General features: G+C 42.8%; 2 protein-coding genes across 3 annotated transcripts; one reads left to right on the plus strand and one right to left on the minus strand.

Annotated features, from left to right (window-relative positions):
- Positions 1-905: 905 nt before the first annotated feature.
- On the plus strand, positions 906-11,462 carry mmp19 (matrix metallopeptidase 19). The gene is made up of 9 exons (XM_072666027.1): positions 906-1,004; positions 1,912-2,003; positions 2,380-2,513; positions 3,686-3,895; positions 6,289-6,534; positions 7,567-7,692; positions 7,784-7,948; positions 10,352-10,479; positions 11,105-11,462. The coding sequence occupies exons 1-9, from the start codon at positions 906-908 to the stop codon at positions 11,339-11,341; spliced, it is 1,437 nt and encodes a 478-aa protein (XP_072522128.1). The 3' UTR covers positions 11,342-11,462.
- A 4,082-nt stretch (positions 11,463-15,544) lies between these two features.
- LOC140542832 (transmembrane protein 198-like) lies at positions 15,545-20,484 on the minus strand. Of its 2 annotated transcripts, none has more exons than XM_072665773.1 (5): positions 20,259-20,484; positions 19,099-19,373; positions 18,305-18,608; positions 17,570-17,718; positions 15,545-17,302 (listed from the first exon to the last, which is right to left on the minus strand). In XM_072665773.1, the coding sequence occupies exons 1-5, from the start codon at positions 20,401-20,403 to the stop codon at positions 17,153-17,155; spliced, it is 1,023 nt and encodes a 340-aa protein (XP_072521874.1). In that variant the 5' UTR covers positions 20,404-20,484; the 3' UTR covers positions 15,545-17,152. The 2 variants fall into 2 exon arrangements, with proteins under 2 accessions (XP_072521874.1, XP_072521875.1); XM_072665774.1 differs by having other exon boundaries at positions 17,215-17,302; positions 17,547-17,718.
- Between the last annotated feature and the right edge of the window lie 489 nt (positions 20,485-20,973).

A 20,973-nucleotide genomic window follows, 5' to 3' on the forward strand; every position in this document is an offset into this window, starting at 1 on the left:
AATAGTCCCATGAGAAAACACTTCAAAGTACCTGTAGGTCCACTGCTGGGTTTAGACAGTAAATGCAATGGCTATGTTTGTGTTGGGACATGGCGACCCCTGGTTCCATTCACCAGCACTGGAAAGCAATGCGAGACAGTTTTCTCCACAACAGCGTTTCTCTACGATGCCCCATTTCCCTCCAAACCACCGTGAAGGCCTTTGTGTACGTCCCAAAGACTGAACTGAAGACATTTTGACCAATCAGTGGAATTCCCCTTTAATGTGTGGACATGGTCACCTCTCAGGCTGGAAGAGGTCTCACCTTTTCCAGGTTTCACCTAGTCATAACACGAGGACACAGACCCCAATAAATCTTCCTCTCAGGGCTCTTCGGTTGGTTTGGCAGAGGAACCCATTTGCTTAGCTTCTCTGCCTCGTCGGGACACCACTCTGCCATGTGATAAACACTCGCCACTGTGTGTTTGAGGCTCGCCTGCCATGTGCCTGGAAGTCTCTTGTGCTGCACACTGAGACTGAGTTTGGGTGCTAAGCTTGGCCATTTGCGTAATCAAGCTCAAGCTTCTGCAGAGCTTCCCAGAGGAGGAGCTCCTCCTGAGGTCAGAAGATACCGTGTGCTGTGGAGGAGTGAATGGGGAGTTTCCTGTAACACTGTGCAGATGTTCCAGATTTGGGGGAGTCTGGAGCTCGTAGTCATCGGAAATGCATCACTTCACCTCAGCAAGGCTGCGTATGACTCACTCCATTCCTCAACCCAGGCTATAAACCTCATGCACCAACAAGTTGGAGTTGGGGCTGCAGAGCTTGAGCAGTTGCAGCAGTGTTGGTCTGCATCCACCCAGAACACAAACCTCTGAAACTGAACCGACTTGAAGCTGTTCTGAATCGAAACCTACAGCTGAAACATGGAGAACCTGCTGCTGCTGACCGTCTTCCTGGCTGCTGCACTGAGTGCCGTGTCCTCCACTGTGCTGCAAAGAAGAATGGAGTTCACAGAAGCTATGGTAAGATCCAAAGCATGTGATATACGTGGACTATCTCAAGTATGTGTTATGTGCAATACAAATATACAATGTTGTATTAGGAATATACCCAACGTTATATGAGAAATATCTAAACATATATAAAGTTATTTAAGAAATATATAATGATGCCATTTTTGGAACATGTAATATAAAATAAAGAATATACACAGTGTTATATGATGAATATACGGTATGTAATGTTATATAAGGAATATATTTAAAGTTAGATAAGAAATATACAATATTGTGTAAGGAATATACACAATGTTACCTGAGAAATATATATACATATATAAAGTTATGTAAGAAATATATGATGTTAAGGAATATAAATAATGCCATTTATGGAACATATTTAAAGTTTGATAAGTAATATACAATGTTATTAAGAAATATATAATGGTATGTGAGATATATACAATATTGTAAAAGGCATGTCCACAATGTTATATGAAAAAAAAATTATATATATATATATATATATATATATATATATATATATATATATATATATATAAGAAATATATGGATTATGGATTTTTATTAAGGAATATAAACAATGTAATTTCTGGAAAATATAATAATATATAAGGAATATACACAGTGTCATATATACGTGTTATATATATAAATATACAGTATATAATGTTATATAAGGAATATATTTAAAGTTAGATAAGAAATATATAATGTATGTATTTAGAAAAATAAAATGGTATGTGACATATATACAATGTTGTATAAGGAACAACATTATATATATATATATATATATATATATATATATATATATATATATATAATGTTATAGACATATATAAAGAATATATGAATATGTTACAGAAAGAAAACCATACATAATGAAACCTCTGTTGTGTGGGTACAGAGTTACCTGAGGCAGTTTGGATACCTGGACACTTCACTGGATTTGGAGGTGCAAGGACACTGGACTGAGGAGGAAATCAAAGAAGCCCTCAGGTACCAAACCAACCTACTGAACCCAGAATTAACCTTTTCTTCAAAATTCTGCATAAGATGTAAACAAAGTCAGCCAGGACTATCCAGACGTTTCATAGGTGATGCTGTTCATGTGTCGATGATGGTTACACAAGTTTTCTTTGGGGACTATTTTGCCTTAGTGCACCCTGCACGGACCCCTCCACCATAAATGCATTTAAAAATACATTTTAGCCCAAAAACCTCTAAAACTTCAAAAAAATCAATGGCGCAAACATCAAGCAATTTTTATTCGGAACCATATCATGTAGTAACTTACTGTTGTTACTCGAAACTCTTCAGACGTCTGATTCAGTAAGTGACTCAGCGGTTTCTAGTTCTGTCCTGTGCTGGTCAGTCTCTTTCAGAAGGTGTCAGGCCTGCCAATCACTGGAAGGATTGATGAAGCTACTATTGGGATGATGAGGCAGCCCCGCTGTGGAGTGGAGGACCCTTTCAACCAAAAGTCAATGAGATACAGGAGGTTTGGGGGTAAGTCATGTATCAGAATTTCATCCAAGATTTAGGCCTCAGTTCATTCGTTCATCATTTTTTTGATTTTCCGTGTTCTCCACGAACACAAACGCTCAAGCAGTGAGGGGCAGCACTTTCTGGATGTCATGGTATTTCACTGTGAAGAAACGCCTGCAAACGAGGAGCTGTTCCCATGGGACCCAAAAATGTTAGCCTTTTGCAAAGCCATATGTTTACATTTAGTCACATGACAAAATTAGCCAATCATGCAACCCCACTCACAGTGCTGGGAGAAGATAGCTTCCAGATGCATAGCAGACCGAATCAGAGTCTGCTTGAAGCGAAACCCAGACCTCCGATTTCAGGAGGCCTTCTATGGGCTTGAAAACAGCTTTCACACTTGACCGAATGTCCCGAACTCACTGAGCAAGTGGACCTAAGTGAAAACACCCTTAATCAGTCCACAGCACTTCAGTTTCTGTCTTTAGATGTCCTGTAGTGTACTTCAGACATTGAGCTCTTCCATGAAGAACAGTGCCCCACCACCACCACCTGACTTGACAGTCATCCGTAAGTCTTTGCCTTTCTTACCAGCATATGGGCAGTTCTTTCTGAGGGCTTTCTTGGCCTTTCCTGACCTTGCAGGACAGACGGTCAGAGCAGAGAGTCCTAAAGGCAGAGAAAATGTGGTATTTGACCCAAGGGTGCCCAAACTGTCCCATACAACTCTTACTGGACTATAAAGAATACGGCAGGGATCACTACTATGGGGTATAAACACCCAGTATAGACAGAAGATCAGCACGTCTTCCATACGTTTCCCAGTCGTTCACCGCTGCTGACTCTCTTCTCTGCTGGACAGCTGTGAACTTTCTTCACGCTGGCTCAATGCATGTCTATACATGAACTTGCGAAGGTCCTCTAATCTTGGCAGGGTATGCAGAGCAGTCCTGGAGGGCTGATTTGTAGCCTACATTGTTGATTCCAGGAAAATGACTCATCCTGGACCCTGCTGTGTGGGAGCGCTTTACTGTTTACTTTAACATGTTCAAGAGGTAGAATTTGTTCTGCAGAAACTGTCGACCGGGCAACAGCAATAATACTCATTATTCTTAATAACACGGTATAAGAGCACGGTGCAGCTCCACACAGCTCCTCAGCAACCTTCTCTGCCTTTCTTCATTTCGCAGGAGTTTGGAGGAAGAGGAGCCTAACGTATCGTATCTATGACTACACCCCAGATTTGGGAAAGCCTGCAACCCAGAGGGCCATCCGGTCTGCCTTCAAGTACTGGAGTGACGTCACTCCCTTGAGCTTCAAGGAGATCGACTACGGCCGAGCCGACATTCGAATCTCCTTCCACAGGAAGGGGGGCTGTCCCTCACCTTTTGATGGGCCAGGTATGTCTGAGACTGTAGCTCAGGGGTGGGGCTGGGGTTCGAGTGGCTTTTGCTTGGGGATAGGAAGCCAGGTCCTTTCTGTGATGTGTGGAGCCAGGAATGATGGATAACAGGGTTAAAGCGGGGAGGTGACGGGGTGGTGAAGGGTTGAGCAGAATTGTCGTGGACACATGGACAAGTAGAGATGGTATTTATAGGAATTTAAGGAATTAAGGAATATAAACAATGTAATTTATGGAAAATATAATGTTATATAAGGAATATACACAGTGTTATGTATAGATAAATATACGGTATATAATGTTATATAAAGAATATTTAAAGTTAGATAAGAAATATACTACATACTGTATGTATTTAGAAAAATATAATGGTATGTGACATATATACAATGTAGTATAAGGCACATACCAAATGTTACGTAAGAAATATCTGTACATATATAATGTTATTTAAAAATATATATAATGTTAAGGAATATAAATAATACCATGTATGAAATATATAATATTATATAAGGAATATACACATTGTTTTATGATGAATATATATGATGTTACATAAGGAATATATTAAAGTTAGATACATATATATATATATATATATATATATATGTTGTATAAGGCATGTCCACAATGTTATATATTATATTATGTTATATAAGAAATATGCAATGTGAAATAAGAACTATATATATATATGTTATAGACATATATAAAGAATATATAAATATGTTATAGAAAGAATCTAACGTCCTATAAATACCGTAGAGATGGTATTTCAGCATTGTTGGGCTTCAGGCTCGTGATCTCTTCTCACAATGAAGCCATTTGGGAGCCCAGTCCAAAATTCTCTTTAGTGGAACATGCCACAATTCAGCCTTCTTTAACTACTAATCCTAACCAGGACACAGTTGAGAAGTGCATCAGGGCCTAATTCAATGCATACAATCATACCATATCATCATATTGCACATTGCTAATATGCACAGGCATTCAAAATGAATTGGCCCAGATATCGGTTTTAGTAATAACCACTGATACACACAATAAAATCACATTTTAATAAGCGCTGATATTTTAAACATTTTATAATATCATAATATTTTCTTCTTTATAATCAGACATTCTGGACTGACTGATTTAGTTTAGTCAAGATTTTTCTTAAAATTATGTTTTATAGTGTTTAATATTTTCTAATCCAGTCTGACCAGTCACTCCTTCCTGACCAATCAGCTCCCAGTGTGTGTGTGTTTGTGTTGCTGGTATCTGTGGTTGTTGGTCTATTGGTGTGTAATAACTGGTTTATAGTGGGTGAATGTGCTGGGTGTGATTTGGGGTTTCTATAGCATGTGTGTGTATTAGCATTAGCGTTAGCCTCCATTGGGGTCTGAATGTGCTCTTCAGGGCTGGAATCTGAATTAAGGTCTACGCTTAGGCTATAGATTTTTCTGCTTGCGTATAAATATTAATGCTGAGTGTGCAGAAATGTCAAATTTGTAGGTTTTTAAGGAATGGCTGAGAAACTATAACATTAGTTTATTTTTCAAAGGCACTCCCCAAAGCTGTAGAGGAGTCCCCTATATTATTTAAGCACTGGTCTGTATCATTTCAGGCGACCGGTCCAACTATTTTCCAGTCCAGGAAAGTTTCGGAGTTCTTTGCAGAGCTCTGAAATGTGTCCGTTCCCTTAAAAACCAATGTTCCTTAAACGATGAGCTCAGATCCTACGGTAGTGCCAGTGGGTAACCTCAGCAGAACCTCTACAGGAACGCCAGGCATAACACGGCAAAGGCGTTTTACAGAAGGGCAGTCTTCAATTAGCTGTCACGAATCACTTGTTTTAAAGCTTCTGACCACAGCCGTCACAACTACAGGCCAGCACTGTAAGGCAGTGGTCACCAACCAACCCTGGACATCCTGAACGTTTAGCTCCAACTGTAAGCTGCCACATGTTCTCCAGCTAGGTCATCTAGTCTTCGGAAGCTCTGGATTGGGAGAGTGAGGCCTAGTTAGAACTTAGCCTGGTAAATGTTCAAATGTAATTGCTAATTTTGTATTTAATTACATGGTATGTTATGCTTTAAATTCAATTTAAGCTTATTTTGAGATAAAAATGGACAAGAACAAGAAAAAAGTTGAGTCAAAAGTACGTCCTGCCCAAAAGTCGATGAGGTAAGGGGAATTCTGATGGGATATTCCTCGCTCTGGGCCAATTTCCAACCCTGATCCTCTCCACTCGAGAACTTCAACCCATGAAAGTCTTGTTAACAGCCTGAGTAGTTGGCTCAGGTCTTCCTGCTTGAAGAACCCTTGCCTGGAGGGCAGCTTGGCTATGTTCCTGACAGTTGCTGCACTCAGAACGTAACCTGTTGAATCCCGTTCTGTCCGCAGGTCATGTCCTCGCTCATGCCGAAGCCCCTCCTTCAGGGATCGTTCATTTCGATGAAGACGAGTTCTGGACGGAGGGCAAGTACTACGGCTCCAACCTACGCATCGTGGCAGCTCATGAGATAGGCCATGCCCTGGGTCTCGGCCACTCCCAGTATAAGAGTGCTCTTATGGCTGCACACTACACCGGGTACCAGGCCAACTTCAGACTGCACCCTGATGACATCAGAGGCATCCAGGCGTTGTATGGTAATGCTATGCTATGTTATGATGGAGGGTTGACAGTCGCAGATTTGGTCAGAAGAGGTTTGAGAGGTTCTTTAAAACCCATCCAATGGCCAGAAGTCTGTGGAAGTCTGCTCCTCTGGAGTTTCTTCTGAAATCAAAGACATTAATAAAGACTTTGCCCTCCTTTGCTGCCTCTACTATTCTGAGAAGGCTTTGCACTAGATGTTCCACCAAGAGAACGAACATCACTTCTGATGTTCTGATGTTATCTGATTAGTTCTGCCAGTATTAGTTGAAGCTCCATCATCACTCCACAAAACCCCACAGCCCCCGAGGCCCGAGGAGTTCTATGTATCGACCAGTCAGAAGGGGTATGTCCAATGCACCAAATGTTTGGTGGACACCCCTTCTTCTAATGAATGCAGCTATTTTTATATTTCAATTTAGCTCATTTACTTTGCACCCATTGCTGACACAAATGTGCAAATGCACACACACACACAGCTTGTCTAGTCCCTGTAGAGAAGCACTGTCAGAACTGTGTTCTCTGGAATGATGCATGCTGCTCCATCCAATCCTTTTTAGATGAGATGTGGTCCCTGATCATCCTGACAACATCCTGACCTCGCTAACACTCTTGTTGCTGAATGCAATCAAATCCTCACAGCAACACAGAAGCCCTCTTCTCTGTACAGTAGAGACAGTTTCTCCAACAAAAGCAGGAGAAACTCTTTTATTGCCCTTGATTTCAGAAGAAACAATGAACAACAAGCAGATGTCCAAATACTTTTGTCCAAATAGTTTACTTGTAGGCATTTTTGGCTGGATTCCCAGACAGAGAGCAAGCCTAGTCCAGGACTAGCCAGAAATGTGAATGCTGAATAGGACAATATGGTCCAGAACTAGGCTTAAACCCAGTCAATCATGTCTTGATCTTAATCCTGGGTTTGAGCCTCGAGTGAGTCAGATATCTGGAACTGACGTGGCAAAATTCATTCATCAGCAGCTGCAAAGTTAGCAGTACTGATTACTGTGCATTCCTCCTCTGCTCAGGTAAAAGAATCTCGGGGACAACCACAGATGAAAATATTTATACCTCACACCCAACGACCACCTCACCTTTTCCACCAAGAGATGTTCCAGACCCCTGTGATGCCAAACTGGACGCCATAATGCTGGGTAGGGAAGCAAAATCGCTGCTCTCCAAAACACAGTGGTCAGCTTTATTTGTGGTGGAATCACAAGAAAGTGTTTGTGTGGTTTGTTGCAGGACCCTGGCGCAAGACCTTCGCGTTCAGTGGAGACTACGTGTGGACCATAACAGATTTGGGACACAACCCTCCCATAAAGATCAACCAGCTGTGGAAGGGGCTGCCCGGGAACCTGAACGCAGCGGTGTACTCGCCCAGAACCAACAAGACCTACTTTCTTAAAGGTATTTCACACAGATATATTCACAGATCACCCAGCAGGAACAGCCTCCACTAGATTTTGGAACATTGCTGTGAGCATTTGATTGCATTCAGCCATGCGGGTAATAGTGGGTCGAGTACTGGTACTGGAACATGCTTTAGTTTTCTGCAAAAACACACACACAGCGTTGCTATAAGGTTACACTACATGTCCAAATGTTTGTGGACACCTCATGAAATGAGGGCATTCAGCTACTTTAGGTTGCACCAGTTGCTTAAACAGATGTGCAAATGCGCACACACACACACACATAGCCTGTCTAGTCCATGTAGAGAAGTACTGCCAATAGAATAGGACTCACTGGAGCAGATCATTAACATCATGAACCTATTGGCACCATGCTGCCTAATAATGCCAGGGGTATAAAGTAGAGGGGTATAAAACCCCCCAGCAGCATTGAGCTGTGGAGCAGTGGAAGAACTGTGTTCTCTGGAATGATGGTGGTGGAGCTCCATCCAGTACTTTTGGAAAGATGAGGTGGGGTGGTGATCATCATCCAACATCCTGACCTCACTCACTAACTCTCGTCACGGAATGCAATCAAATCCTCACAGCAATGTTCCTCCAGAATCTAGTAGAGAGTCTTCTTCTCTGGACAGTAGAGACAGTTACTCCAACAGAAGCAGGATCATACCCTTAATTCTGGAACAAAACCAAAAAGTGAGAAGGTGTCCCAATACTTTTGTCCGTATAGTGTAGAAATGTGGGACAGACAGAAAAAATACATAAATGACTGAAAAGCCAGGAAATTAGTTTAGAAGATTTCAGTTGAAAATATGTAAAGTGTGTGAAATGGATAGAATTGGCATTTTTATCCAAAATATGCTTTAAAAAATATTAAATTATTATATTTAGCAGCTTTCTCACATATGAACATGGTTTAAGACACTAATAAAATATTGTCTGTGCATCACACCAATAATAGAAATAATGTCATGCATGTAAATGCAGTCATATGCCACAAGGCCATGGATATATTACATTTATTTTTGATTTATGAGGAATAAATAAGTGCACATCCTCTCCATGGACATAATTCTGCACATTTCAATGCAAAATTACTCCATCCGTCATTTCCTGCTCAGGATCGCAGTGGGTTTGGAGCCTCCTGGGAAACATTGTGCACAAATGATTAGAAACTGTGTCCAAAATGTGCAGAAAAATGTCATATTTAAGACATTTATAGATATTTTACTGTTATTTACTCTAATTAACATCACATCACTTAAACAGGGTGCACACAAAATCTGCCGTGTCTGCATGAGTCAGCATTCCCAGTACATGTCTGTGTAGCCATCTACACTACGCTTGTCATTAAAAACTTAGGAGAACTGAATCACAGAGCATGAAGTCAGATGAAGCATCACAGTTCAAATGAGACAGGATGTGATGAGGTCTGCTGTGATGGAGACAAGCTGTGTTCCTCAAACAGCTGCATTTTGGGTCCCACGTGACGTTTTTTGGGCCTGTTCATGACTAAGAGAAGGGCTGAGTGTGAGTCATGTCGTTTTCTGGGCCTCCAGCAGAAAACACTGTAATGAGCCTCAGCTTGGTCGTCACAGAGCACGTGAATGTTGGACCTCTTAACGGATTGGAATCCCAGCCGTGTTTGCATTTGAACGTTAATGCAGATTAATAGAGCAAATCAAACAGCAGAAAGGCCAGACTGAGGAATGTGAAGCGCTGCTGATGGACGGCAGGCGTTGTCCTCTCAAGCTGAAGGAATAAACACCAGTGTCCACCACGTGTACACATACACACACCAAGCCGATCCACTGGTACTGGACCGCCTTTGACTGGATGTGCTGAGGGTCTATATTTAAGTTAGCAGTGTTTGTTTTTTTCTAGTGTCCAAATATTTCTGGACACCCCATCTAATAAATGCATTCAGCTACTTTAAGTTGCACCCATTGCTGATACAGATGTGCAAATGCACACACACAGCTTGTCTAGTCCCTGTAGAGAAGAAGTACTGCCAATAGAACAGGACTCTCTGGAGCAGATCAACATCATGAACCTATTGGCTCCATGCTGCCTAATAATGCCAGGCGTGGGCTAGAGGGGTATAAAGCCCCCCAGCATTGAGGAGCTGTGGAGCAGTGGAATGATCTGGAATGATGGAGGTGCTCCATCCAATACTCTTGGGATGAGCTGGGTTGCAGTCATATGCCACAGGGTCAAATTGCAGGAGCTCTTGTCGCTGAATGCAATCAAATCCTCACAGCAATGTTTTTCCAGAATCTAGTAGAAGGTCTTCTTCTCTGGACAGTAGAGTTACTCCAGTTACTCCAACAGAAGCAGGATCAGCTCTTAATAACCTCTTTGATTCTATCCTATGAGCTCTATCCCTCCCTCCATCCAACAGGTGACAAAGTGTGGCGGTTTACAAACTTCCGGCTTGACTACGGATACCCCAAAGAGCTGAGGAGAATCCCGGCGAACATCGATGCAGCCATGTATTACGAGAAGAACAAGAAAATATTCTTCTTTAAGGTACCCTGCAGCTACACAGACAGATTTACACGCCACAGATAGAGCATATGACCACAAGGGGGCAGTCACATTACAGCCATAGGAGCTCACTATAGGAGCTTCTAGTCAACCGCTAATGATGAACTCCATCTAGTGGGATTATTTTGGGTTGCCCAAACTTTTGCACAGTACTGTATGTACACTATATGTCCAAATGTTTGTGGACACCCCTTCTAATAAAGCACACACACAGCTTGTCTAGTCCATGTGGAGAAGAAGTACTGCCAATAGAATAATAGGCCTCTCTGGAGCAGATCATCCTCAAACATCATGAAGCTATTGGCAGGCGTGGGCTAGTAGAGGGGTGTAAAGCCCCCCAGCATTGAGCTGTGGAGCAGTGGAGGTATGATGTTCTCTGGAATGATGGATGGTGCTCTTAGATCTGGGGAGTTAAGGGATGAGGTGGGGTGGTGATCATCCAACATCCTGACCTCACTGATCGCATTAATGCTCTTGCCGCTGAATGCAATCAAATCCTCACAGCCATGCTGCTCGAAAATCTAGCGACAAGCCTACTCCCCTGTTTTTTTAATCCCAATCTTCTCAGATTTTTCATTTTTGTTATTCACTCTTCTTCTTTCTCCAGGGGTCCGGTTACTGGCAGTGGGACGAAATGGCCTACAATGACCTCAGCATCTACCCCAAGCCCATCTCTCGCCTTTTCACCGGCGTCCCGTCCAACCCTGACGCGGCACTCACGTGGACCAACGGAAAAATCTACTTCTTCAAGGGTGACAAGTACTGGCGCATGAGTGACCATCTGATTGTTGAACCTGGTTACCCCCTCAGTAAGCGGGAGCGCTGGATGCGATGCAACCACTGAACCACTAGAGGGCACTACGATGCTGTAGGTAGATTGCCTTCAGTTGTTGGATCACTGTGTCAGGGACACTGTCACTGTTAAGCAGATCTTCTGGGTTTTTGGAAACACCAGCTACATGATGATTAGGGCTATTTTGTGGCATTTGTGAGCTGAGAATGGTCAGCGCTTCGGTTCCTCTCGAGTAGGCCTGAAGTGTTCCTATGCTTGGTTCCTGGAGTCTCTCTATTTACATGGTCGCTCATTTCAGGGAACAGACTTCAAGCGATTTGTCGATGCACTGAGGAAGAGCTGAAAACACTTGAGAACGTTCTCCATTTCTGTATAGTAGTGTGTTAATTGTAGCAGTACTCAAGTCAGCACCAAATCCTGCTTATCTAGCGATGATGAGCAGAAGCTCATCCCACCCTCAGTAAGGAGCAGAGCTTTTCTCTGGGTTTCAGAGCCAGAAGCTCCTCTTTGGGGGTTAGTTCTTCTCAGAAGTGTCTTCACTGAAAGAGGAGGAGGGCATTACAGAGGCACAGCAGCTTACAGAAGTCCAGAAAAGCCATGAGTTACTGATGTTCTTCTAGAAGTTCTCCCGATCACCATTTATTGTGCCTTAGGAACCCACTGGGTCATCTTAACAACCACCCCAGCAACTATCTGGTCTACCATGACAATCACCTAGGAACATTAGCAATTAGCAATCTCCTTTAGCAACTGTAATACCACAGCTACCACCTATGAGCAACAGCATAGCACTCAATTAGAAACACCTTAGCAACCATATGGAACACTTTACGAAGTAGAAACACCTTAGAAACACCTTAGCAACCATATGGAACACTTTACGAAGTGGTGTTGCAATCACCTGGTGGTATACCATAGCACCCACATAGGAACACCGTAGTAACACCATAGCACTCAATTAGAAACACCTTAGCAACCATACTGAACACTTTACGAAGTGGTGTTGCAATCGCCTGGTGGTATACCATAGCACCCACATAGGAACACCGTAGTAACACCATAGCACTCAATTAGAAACACCTTAGCAACCATACTGAACACTTTACGAAGTGGTGTTGCAATCGCCTGGTGGTATACCATAGCACCCACATAGGAACACCGTAGTAACACCATAGCACTCACCTAGAAACACCTTAGCAACCACATGAAATACACCACTAGTTTTCCCTGTGATCTCAGGATAATCAGAGGCATTTAAACATTGTTTTCTCAAGAAAAATAAGTTGTGATCATGAGAAAACGAAGCTCAAACTCATGGTATTTCTGAACTTAGCAGCTTATATAAAGACAAAGCTTAATGAAGCTTCATTGTTTTTATGATTCTCTCAGCATTATTGAGTAAACGCTTGTCCTATAATTAATCATAATTCATTTCAGGTTTGATTTGATACTCATGTCTAAGATTGTTTATCTTAACAACTAATAAATTTGAACCAAAAAGCACAGAAACGTGGTACTTTCTCCTTAAGACAGGTACAGTCATATGGAAACGCTTGGAGAGCATTTAAGCGTTAATCTTAATGCACTATGTGGACGAAAGTATTTGGACACCAGGTCGTCAGGATGTTGGATGATCACCACACCACCTCATGTATCCCCAGCTGCCCAATTCAGCCCATACGTACTGGATCATACCATCATTCCAGAGAACACAGTTCTTCCACTGCTCCACAGCTCCTCAATGCTGGGGGGCTTTATACCCCTCTACTAGCCCACGCCTGGCATTAGGCAGCATGGTGCCAATATGTTCATAATGTTAATCTGCTCCAGAGAGTCCTATTCTATTGGCAGTACTTCTTCTCTACAGGGACTAGACAAGCTGTGTGTGTGCATTTGCACATCTGTTTCAACAATGGGTGCAGCTTAAAGTAGCTGAGTGCATTCATTAGAAGAACGCTCCAACACCCCAGGGCTGAGTTGGGGGGGTCTGGTATGAGGTGGGCTGGTGCTCATCCAACATCCTGACCTCATTAACATTCTTGTCGCCGAAAGCAATCAAATCCTCACAGCAGTGATTCTCCAAAATCTAGCCGAAAGTCTTCTTCTCTGGACAGCAGAGACAGTCACTCCAACAAAAGCATGATCGGCTCTTTTTAATCTTCTTGATTTCAGAAGAAACAGTGAATGAGCAGGTGTCCCAATACTTTTGTCCATAGTGTGTATATTATCCTATGAATCGGACGACATCGGACTACACTACCGCTTAATGACATTTATTAAGGTCTTTCCCCATTTTTACGCTAAACGCTAAATGCCAAACACACCCCGTCCCTCACACTCCGACTTCAGACAGAGTATGATGTCACTTCAGCAGCTAATGAGAAACAGCCATCATAAAAAAAGTCTGATGTCAGATTAGATGCAAGCCATGTGTTTAGGGATCCTTTCGCCGTCCTCTCCGAGCTGCACGACTCCATGCTCTACGATCAGTGTGACGTAATGAGGAGGTGCAGCACAGGCCTTTGAGAAGACATGCTTTAGGAAACTATGCATGTATCTGTCAGGGGAAAGTGGAGAGTTCTTTGCGGGTCCTGCGATTAACTATAAGCTATGATTTCATCTTCTGCCCCAGTGTTTCTCGGCTCCTTGGTTTTATACTGCGTCTGGCAGGAAGGCCAATGAAAACCACAGAGTACATCAAAAACACAGATGTTGAGTTATAGAAATGGCAAAAAATCGAATGACACAGTTATTCCCCTCACACCGACTGTAGGCCATCAGTCAACACTTGTTTGGGGCCCAATTGGGCTTTGTTAGGCTAGCTTTAGAGCTGTTTGGCTACTGTGGCTAACTAGCTAGCTAGCTAGCTAACAAACACTAGATGCTTTGAGTGTTCTCCCAAAATGGTGTTCATGTGTCCTTCTCTCAACCTTTTCAAAAATAAATTCAGGTCTTCATTAAGATTCAGACTTAATATGAGCTATAAAAGTAAACTACACTTAGCTGAACACATTTTACACCACTGTTAGCAATATTAGGCTCTAGTAGCTCCAGTGCTAAGCTAAAACCAAAGCTAAAGAAGCCACCAACCAAACAGGGGAAAACTGTAAAATATATTTTTGCCAGACTATTAATTTTAACTGGCATTAGACCAAACAATGGTGGAGAATTTAGGTCCAGCAAGTAAGAATAATACCCAAGAATTGTGTATTTACTTTAGTCGATCAGTCAAGACTTGTTTGGGGCCCAATTTTGATTTATTAGGCTAGCCTGTAGAGCTGGTGTAGAGCTAATGTAGCTAGACAGCTTACAAACACTAGATGCTTTGAAAGTTCTCCCAAAAATGTCATCATAAATGAATCCAGGTTCATCATAAATGAATCCAGGTGAACAAACAGGGGAAAACTTAGGCCCAGACCATTGCTTTAAACTGGTATTAGACCCAACAAGGGTGGAGAATTCAGGCCGACTTTAGTCGATCAGTCAAGCTTTGATTGGTGTTAAATTCGTTTTTTCTTAGGCTAGTTTTAGAGCTGCTTGGCTAATGTGGCTACTAGCTAGCTACGCTAAAGCTAAAGAAGCCACCAACCAAACAGGGGAAAACTGTTAAATATATATTTTTTGCCAGACCATTAATTTATACTGCCATTAGACCAAACATAGGTGGAGAAATCAGTTCCAGTAATACCCAAGAATTGTGTTTAAGAAAGGGCAAAAGGTCAAATTACAGTTATTCCCCTCACACTGACTGTAGGCCATCAGTCAAGCCTTGTTTGGGGCCTAATTGGGCTTTGTTAGGCTAGCTTTAGAGCTGTTGTGGCTAATGTGGCTAACTAGCTAGCTAACAAACACTAGATGCTTTGAAAGTTCTCCCAAAAATGTCATAAATAATGAATCCAGGTCTTCATTAAGATTGTAGTGTAAATGTCTTATGGCTTAATATGAAATATAAAGATACAGCCTCATACTGTGTGAGAATTCGCTAAGCGTGGCGATAAGCGCAAAACGATTCGTCAGTCAATTTTAAGTATAATTAACTGATTTTAGGATAAATAATGAATCAAAATCATGAAATCTCACATTTCAGGAACTGCAGGAACATCATAGTGGAATATAAACACAGGTTTTCAACCACGACAGTCTGGTTTACACAGATGAACCTCAGTAACTCTTTACAGACTTCATAAACTTTTATGAACACATTTATACAAATTCAAATTCAGGCCACTGTCTTAAAAAAGACACAATAAAGAGTGGAGTGTGCTTTACTTTACTGACAGATGGGAGATGAGAAATAAGGCACTGGAGCTGTAAGACAGGTACAACACAGGTTTTAGATGGAAAATCAAACCGAAACAGAAAAAAAATCATTTACATTTTAAGGCACTGAATAATTCATTGAAGCACACTCACTGAACCGGCCTACTTCCCCAGTGTGTATGGGCCTGTAGGCTCGCTGTGAAAACCCAGCCAGCAATTTTAGTAGAACAGATTTAGATTTTGTTTACAGCTCAGCATTTCACCACGGTCACGCAAATAAACCCCAAAAACTTGCATCTCCAAATGCCAACTTTGCAGGAAAAGGAGAAAAGGCCTTCTTAACTTTCAATGGAAGGCAATGCAAAAAGATATATATATATATATATTCGAGTCATTTTGGAGCATTTCTATTGGTCCAGTCTTCATGAAATGTGGACACGTCAAAGAGTCAAAAACATCACAAATGGAGACACAAGGTTTTTGCAGGAAGAACATCCTGGTGTAAAACAAGAACAAGTGGGATTTTTAAGTCTTTAAATGTATAAATGTATTAAAAACTGAATTTTCATAGCAAACATCATTTGCATAAAACTATACACTATATGGCCCTGACTGTAGAAACTACAGACCTCAGTTATACACAACTGTACAATTCATATGCACTGAAAAACCTTCTTTAATGCACACACACACACACACACACAGTCTCACTCACACACAGTCTCACTCACACACAGTCTCACTCACACACATCTCCAGTCCTATCACATTGTTCAGCTGTAAGGTCTGAAGGTCTACAGAGCACTAACAGCTAATATCACTTGCCTCATCCCAGAGCAGGTGCTGGGAGCCAAGAGGCTACTTTCAATAAAGAAAACAAAGCTCCTCAGGTCAGCCGAGAGGGCTTTCACAAGCGTCTTTACGTCAAGACCTTCTATGTACGCTACATCATAAGACAAATAAGAGCTCCATTAAACGTAAGCAGACGACAGCATGTACTGGCAGGGTGAGTTCTGAGGCTTGACGTGGATTAGATCCGGGCTGAGCAATGTGAAATAAGTACTGTTTAAAGGGCCCATATCCTTCGTTTCTTCACACCCGAGGTCCATACATAGCTCTGTTTTAACTGGCTGCAGTGAACTGTAAACATTTAGCATTTAGGAATATAAGGACCATATACGGGTCATTTAGGCTAAGACATTCCTTATAACGGATAAAGCTAAACTGCGCTAATCTGAAATGTGGTGGATTTGTGACATGGCATTTTTCTGCAGCTTAGGTTCCACATATCTATGGACTGGGGGAGTGAGTGGGATGTTTTGGAGCTTTGCCAATGTTCATACAGTCATGGTTTTCCCATGATATGGGCCCTTTAAGAACACAGCTAATGTTATGAACCTAAGGCCTAAGCACATCCAGGTCCAGTCTGAGCTATGGTCAAGTTCTAGTGCTTCCAGGTTCTCCCAATAGAGTAGCTAAATGTATATCCTGACCAAAAGTGACCATCATCCTGTGAATACTGTGGCCCTCGCTACGGCGTACCACGCTACTGTGTGTTCTCCTTATCTAGACTGTTAGTGCTCGACTCGCTGATGATGTGGCTCAGGCCCGTGCTGCTGGCGTGGTGGCTGTGAGTGGAACTGTGGAACCAGTCTCATAGTCAAAGTCAACCACGGTGTGGTTGGTGGTGCTCAGGCTGCTCAGAGACGTGCCTGTTCCCATCTGGCGGTCCCGAAGACTCTGCAGGTAGCTCTGCGTGTGGAAAATGGAGAGAGAGAGAGAGTCAGTAGGGGAACTTTTGCAATAGGGCTCATTTACTATTTTAATTTAGAGAACAAACAAACAAACAAACAATAAATAAATAAATAAGGGTAATTGCATTAGGAGGTACTAAGAAAAAAAAGCAAATGTTTGCGTAAGACCATAAGACTGTACGTGATCTAAGAGATGTCTGCATGGGAACCTCTGAATTAAAGATTTTAGGAAGATAAATCACCATTAGGTTCTTATGAAACTAACTGGTGCTAGGAGATCTCCGGCATAACGTTTTACAGGAGTGGGTTTACGCCGATACGTTCCCTCCTGACTTCCGGACGACTGCAGCTTTTTAGCGTCCTTCTGCCTTATCCTCATGAGCTGGACTCTCTTCTGTCTTCTGCTGATGATCACTGAAATGAAGAGACCATAAACAATGATAAAGGTAACGGGGTGGTAATACCAGAAATTGCTGGATACTGAGATTCGTGACATTAATAGTGTGATAATTAGGAGTGTAAAATGAGCTAATATGTTGAAAGGCATGTATCTGAGGTTGGCGATTCATATTGATTGGCGATGGTATTGATTAGTTATTGATAGTGTGCTGTTAGACTTTTCATTAATACATTTTTTTTTTTTTTTTTTAAATCTAATTATTTATAAAAGCAAAAAATTTGAAAGAATTATGATAATAATAAAAATATTATTCAACAAGGCATGCAATCATTTATTGGTCTAAATTATTATTTTTAATTATATTATTAATTATATATATTAATATATATAATTATTACAAAATAAATACAAAAAAAATTATATATAAAATTATTTTTAAATAATAATAATTATTAAATAAATAAATAAATAAATAAATATTCTGTGGTGAAATTCTGCCGCTGGACAGGCTCATGACCCTCCTCGAGCAGAGATTTACTTCATTAAGAATCAATAAACTGTTTTGGTTTGGGCAGCGTGTCCCAGTCTTGGCTCCCGTACCTTCTGTATGTGAGAAGCCCTCAGCCGTGAGCTTCCACTGCACCAGCACACCCATGAGGCTGAGCGTGGGCCAGATGCCCAGGATGACCCAGCTGTACCAGCAGAGGGGCACGGGGGTGGGAACCAGGCGCAGGCAGTCGTACACATGAGTGGCCAGTGCCAGCATCTCCACAAAGTAATCGGCACAGACCGTCATGATGGCTGCTCCAAACACTGCCGTGGAGAGCACGGTGAAGAGCTTCTGCCACTGTAGGGTTAAAACAGCACAGAGCATGCCCGTACCGAGGAGTGCACCGAGGGGAACCTGCGATTAAAGAGTTAACACGGGTTAAACATATCCAACCTAATGCCTTATATATATATATATAAACATTTATGAAACATAGCTCTCTCCTAGATCTTCCTCCATCAGCTGTGAGTGGTATTATTATTGAACAGTGGAAGAGTTTAGGAGGAACAGCTCACAGAGAGCAGCTCAGCCACCGAGTGTCTGTCCGACCATGTAAAGTTACAGAGTGGGGTCAGCGGTCAGAGTGCAGAAAAGCCTCCAACTGACTCAATAACTGCACCAGAGCTCCAGACCTGCTGCTGCTGGTAGAGCTTAGAGCAAAGGGGGACCAGCTCCTTATTAATACAGCCTATGGGTTTAGAATGGGATGGCATAGAAGCTCCTGTAGGTGTAATGTGTAAGTGTCCCAATACTTTTTTTTTTTATATAATGTATACAAATCTGAACTCTTTTGTTCAAAACATGTACGTTATAGCACGAGACAGGAACTCTATTGTTTACGCACCCAAACAGTGCCAGGCGTGTAAAACTGGTGAGTGACCAGCAGGCCCGCAAGAGCAAGCAGGAGGCCCAGAAGGAGGCCGGTCATAAAGAGGCCGACACTGCGGACCAGCATGGTGACCAGGCCACACAGCAGCCCGATGCCCAGACCAATCCCCGCACTGGCCTCCACGCTCAGCTGCGTGTCCAGCACTCGCTCTTTATGGCACAGCAAGAAGATAATAACGGAGCCGAACATCAGGCCCGAGAGGAACATGACGGCTTTGAAGCAGCGGTAACCTGAAACAGAGGACATATGACATGTTTCAAAAATGAGTGACCACAATATTTTCAGACGTAGAGCCATCCTATTGGATATATAGTGCAATTGTTCATCTTGCATGAACACACTGACAAGGACAGTTAATTAAACACTATATTACTGCTACTTTTTTTTTTTTTTGCTTGATTTTTTTTTTTTTTCACCCAATTTGGTTCTGCCAATTAACCCACCTGTTCATAGCCCCCTCCTAGCACTAGCAATGCACCCGACACTAGGAAGATAGGGGCTTAATGCATGTCTCCTCCGATACATGTGAAACTAGCCCCGCCTCTTTTTCAAACTGCAGCTGATTTGGCATCCCTGGGCAGCCGAGGCGCTCGGAGGAAAGTGGCGGGTCCCCAGCTCCGCCACGCCAGCTAACAGACGCCTGTGCCGCCCAACAACATTGATGATGGGAGAGGGCGCCATCTACCCACCCGGAGAGAGAGAGAGAGAGCACGGCCAATTGTGCTCTCTCAGACTCCGGCTCGCATCCCCTGGGCCATAGTGGTACACCTTCGTTTTTTGGCTCCACTTGACAATGCTGGCTGCTCTTAACACTGTGTGAATGTCACCTTATGAGGAAAGAGCCAATAGAAATGCTCCAAAATCTGAGGATACAGAAGGTCCACACCAGACACTATTTCGGTGGCGGACAATTCTCAGATGGTAGCATGTGGTGCTAGTCTGCAGAGCTAGGGTTCCAGTGTGTAACTGAAGCTACATCTGTGGATCCATGTGGGTTTGAGCGTTCCATATGGTGTTTCCTTTATTTTGTCCACAAAGTGCTTCATCAGCAGGACTATCTAAGCAGTTTATGTGGCATTGTTATCAGAACGTCTCTCCCTGTAATCTCCGCTTACCAAAAAAACAGTAGATAATTCCAAACAGGCAGCACATGGAGCAGATGACAGCAGGGATGACCTCATACTTCCTCTCAATCTCCAACTGACAGGCGTCCACCTCCCCCAGGCCTGGCGCTCCCTCGTCTGGGCCCAGCCCAGCCATCTCCGCCGCTCTGACAAGGGAAGGGGACGTTCCGTGATGAAGGAGGAGACGGGTTATTGTCCGGACTTCATTGGGGATGAGTGAGCACCTAAGGGACAAAGACAAAACTCAACCAGTCAGGCAGTGTCAGACGTGCTGGAGACGCGGAACAGTGACGAGTCTTCAAACAAAGCCCTGCACATGTACCTCCAGGCTGAGCTATAATGGGCCCTCTCACAATAATAAAAACAGTTCTTGGAAGCAAATCTGGCTTTTCCAGACTTAATTAGAGTCTACAGGGATGAAACAACTAAAAGCAGCTTGTGGGCACACCCAGGCCTCCACCGCCGCCGCTGCCACTGCCACCGCCGCCGCCACCGCCGCCGTCACCACCTCACACCCCGAAATACAGCTTCAAAGAAAATCTGTCAGCCAACTGTTACTCTCCTCCGGGTTCCCAGGTGATTTGTGGACATGCATGCAGCTACTTTACGTTGCACCCTTGCTGACACAGACGTGCACATGCACACACACACACACACACACACTGGGGATGCTGAATGCCATCAAATCCTCACAACAATGCTCCTC

The sequence above is a fragment of the Salminus brasiliensis genome, chromosome 21, assembly GCF_030463535.1.
Source record: "Salminus brasiliensis chromosome 21, fSalBra1.hap2, whole genome shotgun sequence".
NCBI classification, from domain to species: domain Eukaryota; kingdom Metazoa; phylum Chordata; class Actinopteri; order Characiformes; family Bryconidae; genus Salminus; species Salminus brasiliensis.